The 13,277-nt window shown below is 38.0% G+C and overlaps 2 protein-coding genes across 7 annotated transcripts in view; one reads left to right on the forward strand and one right to left on the reverse strand.

The window, feature by feature from the left end:
* Nucleotides 1-2,410: 2,410 nt before the first annotated feature.
* Nucleotides 2,411-8,619, reverse strand: CCDC59 (coiled-coil domain containing 59). Its single transcript, XM_002919983.4, has 4 exons — nt 8,330-8,619; nt 7,135-7,447; nt 4,975-5,056; nt 2,411-2,884 (listed from the first exon to the last, which is right to left on the reverse strand). Exons 1-4 carry the CDS (start codon nt 8,478-8,480, stop codon nt 2,723-2,725), a joined length of 708 nt encoding a protein of 235 aa, XP_002920029.1. The 5' UTR covers nt 8,481-8,619; the 3' UTR covers nt 2,411-2,722.
* METTL25 (methyltransferase like 25) overlaps nt 8,616-13,277 on the forward strand; it is a 153,701-nt gene continuing 149,039 nt past the window's right edge. For 4 of the 6 annotated variants that reach the window (XM_019800442.2, XM_034644455.1, XM_034644456.1 and 1 more), the window contains exon 1: nt 8,616-8,925. In XM_019800442.2, coding sequence (XP_019656001.1) covers nt 8,667-8,925 — 259 coding nt within the window. In that variant the 5' untranslated portion in view covers nt 8,616-8,666. The remainder of the gene's footprint in view (nt 8,926-13,277) is intronic. The other 2 variants (XM_034644454.1, XM_019800443.2) reach the window with 1 other exon arrangement.

A 13,277-nucleotide genomic window follows, 5' to 3' on the forward strand; every position in this document is an offset into this window, starting at 1 on the left:
GGTCCGTGATGTTCATACATTAGATTAAATATAGTTTAAAGTCAAGCTGCAGTGGCCTGCACCTGCTGCCTGCACTTGCCAATGCTTTTAATACCAGCACAGCCAGGGTTGCTCACTGAGCCTCATCTTGGCTGGTATCAGCGGGGGCCACCCAGGTCAGGCTCTGGGTGAGCCCACTCCCACATTGTGCCTTTGCTGAAGCCTGTGTGTCTCCACCACTCCCACTCCCCACCCTGCTTCTCTGTTGAGCCCTGTACACTACTGCTTAAGGCTCAATATTGCACCCTGCCTCTGTAGAAATAACCAATTTTCTGTAGATGAAGCTACCCTGAACTTCAGATCAAAATCCCATGTGCCTTAGGCTTAAAGTATCTTGGCAAAATGGCAGCAATTAAAAGCCTGCTGCATATTTATAAAAATCAAATTAATGGCCCAGTATAAGCTCCTACAAACTGCAAAGGTAAAAACTCCCTGTGTATGTATTAAAGTCTGAGCTCTAAAACTATAAGCTCTGGGCCACCCAAGGCTTCTACGCTTGTATACCATGTTCCCTTGTTTCATTCTTATTTCTTGATGTACTGACCCAGGCAGCATAAATTGGCTTTAGATGTTACGTTCTCCCAAACATGAGCCCTTCCCTTGCTCTGTCTCCATTCCCACCTTCCTCCTACCCTTCATCAATACTGCCTGTTCTTTACAATTTTGGTATAAGATTAGTAACCAAGAGTATATGCATTGTGCAGGTAGGCCAGGTGTTCTCCCCAAATTATCATTTAGATAAGTCACTACCTTGCTGGGCAGAAAAATTAAGAACAGCAAGGAGACCATGAGTGTTACGGTGAGGGTGCCTCTTCCACAGGGAAAACATCAGCAATGGATAGGAAGTGTTAGCCCATCCCTAATAACATACACGGAACTATTATCAAGACTTTTAAACTTTTAAACACACCCCAGGCTTTCTTCCCTTTGTCTTTTCCTCATGCCGTCTTCACTTCTCAACCTTAAAGGCTTTTCCCCAACCATGAAGTTATCCTTAATGTCTACAAAAACATGAAATGTCTCAGAAAACTGAGGACCTTGTCCAGTGCTTTGCAAAATGTGTCCTGAGGACCATCCACCACAGAATCATGAGTGGTTTGTTAAAAAAACATGTTACTGAGCCCATCGATGCTATCTAAATCTTGGAAATAGGACCCTTGCAAGAAGTTCTGTGTGATTCCTGAGTGCAATGAAGTCTATTTTTTTTTTTTTTTGTACCTGATCGTAACAGATTACTTTTGTCCTATGATGTTATTACTTGGCATTTATTGGTTAAGTTGCTTGGAGGAAGTTCTTTTGTAAGACTAATTCCTTAACATAGACCTTGCACATACAGTAGCTGCTCAACATTTTTAAAATGAACTCAACTAATTTTTACTCACCTCTCAAAAGGACTAGATCTCTTCTCTTGTCTTATCCTATCCTGATAAAGTGTCTCCCTTGACTTATCCTGATAAAATGTCTAGCAGTAAAAGAAAAACACAGCTATATAGCAATTAATTAAAAAATTTTACTGTTTCACAATGTATTCTTTTTACTGATGTGGCCACATTTAGGCTTTTGAGTTGGCTCGTTTTAAAGGCAACATAATGTATTGCAAATTCCTAAGCATGTTTTTCTACATAATAAAGAATTCCTCTTCTTTAGTAAGTTGTTTCCTCAGCACCTCCTATTGTACTTTTTTTTTTTATAGTTTCTGGATTTTATTTTATTTTTTTTAAAATAACTTTTTATTATGTTAGTCACCATACAGTATATCCTTAGTTTTTGATGTAATATTCCATGATTCATTTTTTGTCTATTGTACTTTTAAGTGCAAAGTGATCAGTAGAGCGCCAGGGCTCCCTAAAACCTTAACGCAGTAGCAGGCTGCATCTGCTACCATTTATAAAACTTTACAATGTTTTACAATTATTATTGTATGGTCCTTTTGTTTTTAATGATGATAAGCAAGCCCTTTTCATTTTGTAGTGATTGCAAGGAGACTGAAAGCAATATTCCTGTCTTCTCCCTCAGCTCACAAAGGTACCAAGGGAGACAGCACTGCTAATGTCCAGTGACAACATTCTTCCATGATAGGGTCCCACAGAATCTGAAGAGCTTAATTCTTGCTGAGACACTGCTCAGTTTCCATCATCATTCAAGATTTGACACCAACAAGCTATGTGCTTCCACTTGGGAGAATGTCTGTAAATACCAAACGAAATTCTTATACCAAACTCTACTTTATGAAGACCATGGGGTAATATGGTGGGGGTACAAGGTAGCTTCAGCACCCATCCAGCTCTCAGGCTTCTGAATTTAAAACTGTAACAGCTGAGTACTAAATGTAAACATTTCATTGAAATGATCCATTGAAAGCCATTCTCCGTTATTTTCAAAACATTTTACTCATCTGAATTTCATATGGTACAAAAATATTACATGCTTAAACATGTTCAAATAGAAAGTTCTTTCAGTTCTTTGGGCCACCTTCCTTCAAAGGCAAATAAATAAGAAACAAATCATACTATGTAGAGCGTACATAAAAAATTTTCTTTCAGAAGAATAAAAATATTTGGACATTTTATATTTAGTACAGCTTTCCAATCTATTTTATTTTAACAATTTTAGTTAACTGTTAGGAGGTACAGTACATATACAAAAGAACTCAGGGCAGATATTTTAACCCTACATGTCTGATTTAATTTTTTTCTTGTATTTTTTTAAGAAGATACTCCATTTGTAAATTCAAGTTTGGTTGGCCTTTTTTAGTCTTTTTGCTCAATATTTTGAATGTTTCCATTTTCTTCTTTTTATAGAGCCTTTGAGCTTCTTCTCTCTCTTGTTTTCTCTTCTCAAATTCCTAAAATTATTAACATACGTAATTTCCATTAGTAAAAAACAACAGACTTATTTCAGTAATTGTGTTGAAATACCTATCACCATGCAAATCCTTTAGCCTTGTCTTATATTTTGCAAAATGGGAGGGGTTACCTGTCACCATAGTAGTGTACCCTCTTTGCCTTTACACTACAATGCATGCTATAACATAGAATAATGTAAACTTATTACAAATTTTTAATTCTTTGGGTACAACTAAAATTAGAGCACAGAGGAAAGAAGGCATATTTATGTAAGATTTCATCATTTAATTAGATCTGCTAGAGTTAGAAGAGACTTTAGAGATTACCTACTCCATATAATACAAAAATCTTCACTTCCAGAATATCTGGTATTCTTTTTAATTTGCCATCTGACAGCTTTAATTCAAGAAATATTTACTGACTATACACTAGGCAAAACACTGCTAGGCATTACGATTTTGATTAAGAATTATCACACTCATCTGATTTGCTAAGATAAAGACGCAAATTCATTTGAGCATAAGAAAAATAATTTAAATTTATATGTAAACCTGAAAAGCAATACTTGAAATGCAGAACATTTTACTAAATTAAATGCAAAACTTAAATGAAAGTTCTTAAATAATGCAGTATGTACACAGTTTCGCAATTTCCCTGGTAACATATACAGCCCCCAAATGACACAGCTTGTACTTGCATGATAACATAATTATCTTAGTGCTTTCCCATCAGAGCATATTCCATTCTTGTGAAACTTTCATGCTAGGCTTTTATCTTCATCTAACAGATGAGAAGCTGATTCTCAATGATACTGAAAGTGACTTGCCCCAAATCCCAAATACCTGGTAGAGCCAAGTCTCATATCTAGATTTTGTGAATTCAAAGCCTGATTAGCACTCTTTATGAACAGTACTTCATTTATTTTAATAAGCACAAAAGATCTGGAACTTATTTGCGAATGTAGGTAATATACGGTCTAGTTTACCTCTACGGAGTTTCTCCAAACAAAGTAAAAAAAAAAAATTAAACAGTCTTACCATCTATTATGGGTGCTTCTTTGATTTCTTGTGGTTGGGTATTAGCTTTTATACTGACATTCGATATCTGTAAATTCTAAGAAACTGTCAATTTTCATGACTACAAAGCCCTAGTATTTATAACGAAAATTTAAAAAGGATACTAAATGTTTTATAGTATAATGGTCCTTACCTTACCTATTACTATATTTATACTATTTACAAAGGTGGCAAATATCAGATCGTTGCTTAGAAAAGAGTAAAATGTAGAAAGCTATGAAACAAATGTCTAGTACTTAGAGAAATGTTTCTGCTTCACCCTACCAGTTTAAGCATAGAGAATTTTAGATGTTAAACTTCCAGATTTCTTATACAAATTCTAAAGCTTAGACATAAATTATGTCAGTGCCATCTTTAAAGTAGTTTTTGACTGATGTGCTATCCTTTTTAAAGTGACAGACCAATACTCCTTCAATACAAAAAATAAAAACGACAGAATAAACAAAATTATGTTGAAGCTGTGGATTATTTTATTGTACTCATTTGAAAAAGACATGTAATTTTGGGTTTCTGAATAATAAAAAGTGGTAATTTTTTGCTAAGTTAATCTAGGAAGCTTTTAAATAGGCAAGAACAACTCTAGAGAAAAGAAATATTTTATTCTAATGCCTCCCTCTGGTTTTTACTTACTTCAATGTAAAATTATGATAATCATCTACACTTTTCTTAGATCAGTAGGTCTCAAATTTTATTATACTAAGAATTTTTTGAGGCACTTGTTACAAGTGCAACTTCTTGGACCATACTCTTGAAAAATGTCCCATATGTTCATAACCCATGAGCAGTGTCTTTAAAATCCTATTTTTGACCAACTAGTATCTCTTCTCAAAGATAATATAAACCATCAAGGAATTTGACTGTTGAAATTCTCCAGCTCTGCTCAAACTATTCATTTATTCAGCAACTATTTACCGAGGACATACGATATGCACATATTAAGAAACACAGCTTTACACACATCTACATTTAGAATAAATTTTAAAAAAGGATCTAAGAATTTTAAAAGATCTTACTTGTTTCTTAGCAGCACGCTCAGCCTGTACTTGTTCATATTCTTCCTGTGCTTTTTGATTTGATGTTTTCTTTTTATTTTTCCTTGAAATAATAGTAATAGAGTTTTTAAGATAAAGATATGTAAGTCAAAGGATTAAAAGTGACCTAACCAAAATTATGATGCTGATGCAAATTAATAGAGCAAGGAAGACTGGTTGGCAGAAAGAGGACAGAATCTTATTAGTAAAATGTCCAAATAACATGCTAAAAATAGAGTTACAGCTTTCAAGATATCATTAAAAAGTGGTAAATGGAGACTCTTGGAGAAATATTTCAACCAGGGACAATAAAGAAAGCTTTGAAAGGTCCTAAAATGTTAACAAACAAACAGGAAACCAGCACAATGGCAGAAATGACAGACTGAAAAAGGTATTACATTGAAGGATGTGATAGAAGTTATGGATGACATGAACTTTAATCCCAAAGTGCTTTGATCATCTCTAATTCATCTACTCAGTCTTGGATGACCACACCTTGAAGGTAGTCCCCATTTAAAACTGTTCTATCTTGGAAGTACTTCTCACCTCTCTGATGTCTCCAGACAGAGTCAGATTCCATCCATTTCCTCAAGCTATCTGATTTAGTAATTAATCTTTCTTTTCCCAGTCTCAATTTTTCACTACACCAACTCACAACCACAATAAAACATATTTCAGCAGCTGCTTAACAAATGCATAAATTACTCATCACTAGACTCTATGCACCCTTCTATCAGTCTTTTCTTTGTCCTTTCATAGCCAAGTACTTAGAAAGAATAGTGAATAGACTACAATAATCACTTCACCCTCCTTTTTTTTTCCTTCACATTCATTCCTTAACTCTTTTCAATCTGGTGTTTGCTCTCTAAAATGAAACAGTTCATGCCAAAACAGTGATGACCTTCTCACGAAATATGAAGATTGAGTCAATGGGCACTATTCAGTCTCATTTAATTGGCCATTCACTACTTTTGAAAATTTCACTCCCTTAGTTCTATTAACATTTTTTTCTCCTGATCATTTTTTTCTTCCTTGCTCCAGGCTTTTCTCCAAGTGTTTCTCTCTTCTTGGTCTCCATTCTTTGGACAGTCATATCCATGACCATGGCTTCAGACGCCACAAGGATGCAAGGTCAAAATCTTAGTAAGGGTTATCTATTAAAATCTCTCCAAAGTCACTGTCCCAAGTAACAACTGGATTTTCTGTTGGTTTAGGTTTCAATAGTTTCTTAACTTGAGAGATGTATAGAGAAAGCTTTATAAATTAGCTCTTATAAAACTGGAGTACTATACAGTTGTGCCATTTGTTTTTCAATTGTGACCAAGTCTATGTCCTCTGGAAAAAAAATCCAGAATAGTATTAACAGCAGCAGTTAACATCCATGAAGCACTTCCTACATACCATACACCTTTTTAAGCACCTTATGTAAGTGAACTCACTTCCCAACATCATGAGATGGGTCAGATATACCATGGGGTCTATATGAATAATCCATTCTAGAATTGTACAACACGGCAGCCCTGAATTACATACTTATTATTACCACTTCCATTTCAGAGAAGAAAACACCAGGCACCAATATGTGTCTAGCTCCAGAGTCTGATATTAACCACTACACTGTAATACCTCTTAAAAGTTATTTTTTTTAAGCATGTATTAATAACAGGAGTTAACCACGGTCCAAAAAAGTTAAATATACTCAAGAGGCTGAAATCCAAAACCCAGATCTTTTCATTCCAATTTCATTACTTCTTCCATTAACCTAAACTAGCCTAACAGAGTCATTTAGGCTAAAAGGAAGCTTCCCTGAAAATATTTTCACATAATCCACTGTGATTTCTATAATACCTTAAATAAGAAAAATTGCAATTCCATAAGCTGTCCTATAATCTCTTTCATTAAACACTACTTATATCTACAATAAAGGATTTGAGTTGGTTAAGCATCTGACTCTTGATTTAAACTCAAGTCATGATCCCATGGTCTTGAGACTGAGCCCAATTTTGGGCTCTGCACTCAGCAGGGAGTCTGCTTGTGATTCTCTCTCCCATTCCCTCTGCCCCTCCTCACTTTCTAAAATAAATAAATAAAATTTTAAAACATTTTTTAAAATAAAGGATTTGAAAAGAAGATAATACATACTTTATTCTTATACTACATTGTTCTGCTGACTGAGGTTGCTCAAAACTACAATGTTCTTCTGACAAAGCTTGGTCGATGTCACATTGTTCCTTTGGCAAAGGCTGATCAGCTAGTTCTTTTGACAAAGGCTGTTCAACTTTCCTAAGTGGCTTCCTGAGTCTTTTCTCTTCAGCTAAATAAAGATGTTTCAGATGCTCAGGGTATCGATCTGTGAACTGGGATTCCTGTAAGGTTTGAGCCTTCTTTTCCCTCCACAGCAATTTCCTGTAATTTTGCTGAATCTTCAGTTTTCTTCGGAATGCAAACCCTTGTCCTATTGAAGAATATCAGTCATAAGTTACTTTCTCAGAAAATAAACTGCATGAAAAAAGTAGCTGTTAAAATGGAAAACTTTTTACATCATCACATTCAGAAGCTGGAATTACACTGATTTGCTCTAAAAAATCATTTCAAGAAAACAAGTTTAAGGGAATGAAATGAATAGTATGTTGGTCCTTTGCAAAAAGACCTGGATACTGGATAACATCAGTCATGCATGCTCAGTGATAATCCCAGAGGAGAAAATGGCTAGTGTTGCACGACTTTAATTTACTGTAGCCAAAATCAAAACAAATTTTTTAATTCATCTAAAACAGTTAATCTGGGTTTTCAATACTTAAAAAAAAACGCTCACATAAATTACTTTACCTTAGAGAAACACTATATGACTTATTTTCTAAAGTAATTCCTACAAGAGAGATGCTGTATGATTTTCTGTACAGCTAGCAGTTATGAGAAAGCGGAACTTAATTTAAAACTTATACATTCCAAATGGAATTTGAGGAAACCTGCTGACAGCAAGACAAATAAAAACACAAACTAAAGCTGAAGCAAAGGAAGATCAGTGAGAAAAGACTGGGAAGTTTGGGACCCACAGATGCTCTGCTTACGGTGTCACAAGAAAACTGTAGAGAAAATTCTGATCAAGAATGGGGTTAAGTCGGGTGAGACGCTTAAAGAGTTACAGTTAGCAACACTGACTGATCTTCCCAGTCACAGTTCTGGGAGCCCCACGGCTTCAGGGTTTAAGAATGGGTTCCTCTGCTCCAAGGGGGGCCGGGTCTGGTTCCTAAATCCTTCTTCCCTGCTTCAGCGGGTAGCCTATCCCAAGATTTCGCAGGCCTAAAGATTTGTAAAAGGCTGTCTTCTCACATACCCTCGCGAAGGCTCCCCACGAAGGCGTGAGGATGATTAGGTCGCCACTTCCTCTGCTTCACGTTATTCTTGAATCCGACGGAAGAAACTCCTTGGCTACGCGATTCCAAATCCCCTGCCGACCATCCGGCTATCGGCCTCACGGGCGCCATGGCACACCAACCAAGTTGCCAGAAAAACGCAACGGACGCTGTTAAAATACGTCATGAGACAAATGCAATCAATCACCCAACTAGAGTCCAGATCGGAGTTCTATTCATCCGGTCTGTGTTACTTGCGACCGGGTCCTCGCCTTGCGGCTACGTTTGCGCCACCTACAGCCCTGGAGGGTGAGCGTCATGGCGGCTTCTTTCGCGCTCCCGGTGACCCAGGACCTGTTCACGTTGCGTGCCAAGTTGCAGGAGCTGCTGCAGTTCCTGAGGAAAGCCCTCTCCATTTCCAATGCACATACGGTGGACTTCTACACGGAGTCGGTGTGGGACCAACTGGTCGACTTGCCCCCGGAGACCGTGCTGGGTGTACTGAGAAAGTCAGTGGCGGAGGCGGAGGCCCGACCGTCGGAGGCGCGCCTCCTGGTGGAAGCCGAGAAGCGATCAGGTAAATGGCAGGTGGGCGGGGCGGGCAGGGAGCGGAGAGAGGGTCCCGCCTAGCCGAGCGTCTCCCTAGCGTAGGAAGAGCGGAAACAGGTGTGCTGTAGGGCGGGCAGAGGCTGGCTTGGGGGCAGCGGAAGTGGGGTCAGGTTCGTGGCTGGGTGGGCCCGCGACGTTCTTCCGGATTATCTCTATCGTCCTTGGGTCTCCGTGGGGTTTACCTAATTTAAAGAGAACAGGAAATCGCTCAGGGGCGTTTCTTCGAGTAATTCGACAATTTCTTGACTGGAAAGAAACGAGCGGCACAATGCTTAGAGATTCCGCATGGAAACGGCAGAATATAAATCAATACTTAATGAAACACACCAAGATAATTTCAAATACTGATAATGGCCAAGAAAAAATTAAAAAAAGTTAAATGTAATAGCGATTGTGTGAGGAGGCTGCTTTAATTTAGGTGGTCAGAAGCATGAGAAGGCGCCAGCCTGCCGTGAGCCACAGGAAAGGATTTCAGGCTCTGGGAACCGCGGAGGCACCGAATAGCCGGGCTGATTGAGGGTTCAGGAGGAACGTATGAGTGGCGAGAGCCAGGCACCGGGAGATGGCAGATGTGATCAGTGTGATGGGAAACCTTTGGAAGAACTTTATGTCACTTACATTTGAAAAAAATAATTTTAATAGTTATTTGGTTATTTGAGGAACAGACTAATGTAGCAACAACTGAGGCCGGTTAGAAGGCTTTCAGTAGTACAAGAAAGGTGATTGTATCAGGGATTAGAATGGTAGTAGTGAAGAACTGGAATATGGACTAGTTAACTTGAAACTTACAATGTATCTGCTATGTGCCGTGAATTTTTGTAGGCTCTTGGGGTTTCTTGCCCTCGAGAAACTTAGATTCTGCTAAGGTGAGTCCATTTTAGAAGTAGAATGATGAGAGGACACCATAAGCCTTCTGGGATTTCTCCTATTTTGCTTCTAGGCATTCCCAACCTTGCCCTTGGTAGTAAACTTTATTCACTGAGCATTCTCCAAAATGCAAAGTACCACTAGAGGGGCCTCCTGTTATAGGAGTTGGTAAATACTGGTTTATTTAAAGTTACTGTTTCTTGTTGAAAAGTTGGACATCAGTTTGCTTTCATAATACCCAGTACTTCTGGTAACATGGCAGCTTGGAGACTGTGTCTATCCTCTAAACCTGTGTATTTCTAACACCTAATAAAAATATCTGGCTCAGTGTACATTTGTTGAATAAATGAATGAATGAATGACTCATGGTAGCTTCCCAAAAATGAAAGGAAACTGCAATTAAATATGAAGTCCAAGACTTTCATATGGGGTTTCACACAAGGGAAGAATTAAATTGTTTACTTGTGCTAATAATAATAATATTATTTGATATTTTTTATGCACCCTGCAGTGTGTGAAGTATTTTCTTGCATATTTTCTTTTTCAACATTTAACATTAAAGATATATCAGGCTTGCAAGATGGGTTCTGTTTTCTGCTATTTGTGAAATTGCAACTTGAAGTTTGCAGTTTGCCAGGGTCACAGCAATGGAGTTTCCAACCTGGGTCATCTGAGGTTTTTGCCACTGTGTTAAAAATTTACTCTGAATTATTTAGGAGTGAATTACAGAGGCCGTTTATTACACAATCAACGTTTTTAATGACATGAACACATTCCTTATTTTTTGCTTTGTTTTTATTGTTTCCCCTTTAAAAATGTAAGAATTGTTTTGTTCAATGCTGTATCCCTAGTACAATGCTTGGTCAGTATAAATGGTTAATAATATCTGGTGAATGAATGAATGAATTATACCACGTATTCATTCTTCTGGGCTAGGAATAAAGTACTGCCATCTTTTGGGAAACCTTATCACCAGTTTTTTATTTATCCAACAATGGAGTCTAGACTACATTGTTTACTTTTGAAAAGTTTATGGCTCTGCAAACTTTTATACAAAATATTCAATTTCACAAATGGTCAACTGCCTTTAGTATTAGAAAGAATGAATTTTTATAATTCATGCTTGTAAGGAATACTGATTTTTGTTCATGCGAATATCAAAGATTGGCATTTTTCTCTGTCACTGTATGAGGTCTGTTGTTTGTGTCAGAGAAGAGCAGTTTTTGCTCTTATTTTGTATCTTATTAAAGCTTACATCACATGGTTGCTATGTACAGTGTAATTTAGCAGTTAAATTTTTAGGCTTTTGTTCAGATGTGGTTCAAATTCCAGTTCTACCACTTTCTAGCTCTATAACTTGGGGAAGTTTGTTCATTCATTCAGCAAACATTCACTAAGTGTCTGCTGTGTGTAAAGAGCACTCTCCTAGGAGCTAGAGAAGTAGCAGCAAATAAAACAAACAACAACCCCTACCTTCAACTCGCTTGCATTCTGGAGGGAAGAGACTTTTTTGTTTGTTAAATGCTACAGAAAAATCAAGTAGAGAAGAGAAGAATAGATAGGGGAAGTGCAGGAGGAAAGTATGTTTGCAATTTTATTTTATTTTAAGATTTTATTTATTTATTTGATAGAGAAAGAGACACCCAGTGAGAGAGGGAACACAAGCAGGGGGAGTGGGAGAGGAAGAAGCAGGCTCCCAGCCAAGGAGCCCGATGAGGGGTTCGATCCCAGAATCCTGGGATCACGCCCTGAGCCAAAGGCAGACACTTAAGGACTGAGCCACTCAGGCACCCCATGCAATTTTAAATAGGTTGTTCCAGCGAGGATTCATGTAGATAACTAGAAAAGAAACCCAGATAAGGAGAAAAATGAGTCATGAAACTATTTGGAGGGGAAGTGTTACAGACAGAACAGGAAGTGCAATAGCCTCAGGTGAGAGCGTGCACAGTGTGTTTGAGGAGCACCAAGGAGACTGGAATGGATTTCCATCAGGGACTCACAAGAAGTATGGTTTTCTGCTGATTCTGTATGAGGAGTTGCAAATAAACATAATTCCCAGAGCTGCACTGAGTTAATGCACAGTATGCGAAAGTACACTAGCAGATGTTTGGCCCAATCATTTGGTGTTTTATGAGACCAAGTTGTTTCTGTAGATCCTCAGCGTAGCTGTTAGTAGATTTCACTTCCCAGGTGATGTTATGGCCTGGTCAGCATCCTGAAAGTTTCTTCTCCACTGTCCGTCTAAAAAAACCTAGAGAAAAAAACTTATTTCTCTAAAATAAAAAGGAAAGATGTTGAAAATAACGATATTTTATGGGCATAAATTACAAGTTTATGGATTGAATTGGCCCCACCTCCAAATTCATGCGTTAGAATCTTAACCCCCCATTGTGACTGGATTTGGAAATAGGGCCTTTAAGGAGGCAGTTAAGGATTAAATGAGGTCAGTAAGGGTGGAGCCCTAATCCAACAGGAAAAGGAAGAGACATCAGGAGGGCACACATAGAGAAAAACTGTGTGAGGACACAGTGAGAAGGCAGCCATCTGCAAGCCAAGGATAGAAGTTTCACCAGGAACTAACTCTGCCATCATCTCTATTCTCCAGCTTCCAGAACTCTGAGAAAATAAATTTCTGTGGTTGAAGCCACCCAGTCTGATGTTTTGTTATGATACCTAGGGCACACTAACGCAATGTGCTTTGCAGACAAGACTGTGAGGGTTCAGATCCTGGCTCCACTTCTTGTTAGTTTTGTTAACTTGGACTTCAACTCTTTGTGCTTTGATTCCTTATCTATAATAGGGATAATTATAGCGCCTATTAACGGGGTACTATGAAGATAACATGAGTTTAATACAATAATGCCTAACAGATAACAACACTTAACTCATTCATTTATTTGACTCATGTTTATTGAGCACCTTCTACCAGGCCCTACAATTATGATACTGGTTGCAACAAAATTCCTGCCACATAGAGCTTATGTTTAAGTGAGAGTAGATATATAGTAAACCATATGTGTGTGTGTGTATTTATACGTACATAAATAAGTGAGATCGAGTGGCAGTAAATACAATAAGGAAAAACAAAGCAGGGAAGGGGAAGTGAAGATGATGGATGTGTGGTAGAGAGAAATGCTGTTTTAGATTGGGTGACCAGGGAAATCTTCTCTAGCAAGACAAAAAAATTTGAACAGAAACTTGGAGAAAGTGAGGGGAGCCAGTCATGCAACTAAGTGGGGGAAGAGTGTTTTAGGCCAAGTGAAGCGCAAGCTGCAGTGTTGGGTGTGTTGGAAGCACAGGAGAATGGTCCAGGTGAGACTGCTAAGAAATAAGGTTTGAGTGGTGGTCTGGCGCAACTTTATATAGGACTTTGGAGGGCCTATGAAGGCTTGGCCTTTACTCTGAGCTAAATGGAATGCACTTTAAGGATTTTGTGGGGGTGTGATACGTGAT

Source organism: Ailuropoda melanoleuca, chromosome 15, assembly GCF_002007445.2.
Source record: "Ailuropoda melanoleuca isolate Jingjing chromosome 15, ASM200744v2, whole genome shotgun sequence".
NCBI lineage: Eukaryota > Metazoa > Chordata > Mammalia > Carnivora > Ursidae > Ailuropoda > Ailuropoda melanoleuca.

Coding starts and splice junctions, on each gene's coding strand:
- CCDC59 (XM_002919983.4), bottom strand. CDS start 8,480: ATGGCGCCCGTGAGGCCGATAGCCGGATGGTCGGCAGGGGATTTGGAA. Junction 7,448..8,329: donor CGTGGGGAGCCTTCGCGAGG/GTATGTGAGAAG, acceptor ATTCTTCAATAG/GACAAGGGTTTGCATTCCGA. Junction 2,885..4,974: donor AGCGTGCTGCTAAGAAACAA/GTAAGATCTTTT, acceptor TAATAATTTTAG/GAATTTGAGAAGAGAAAACA.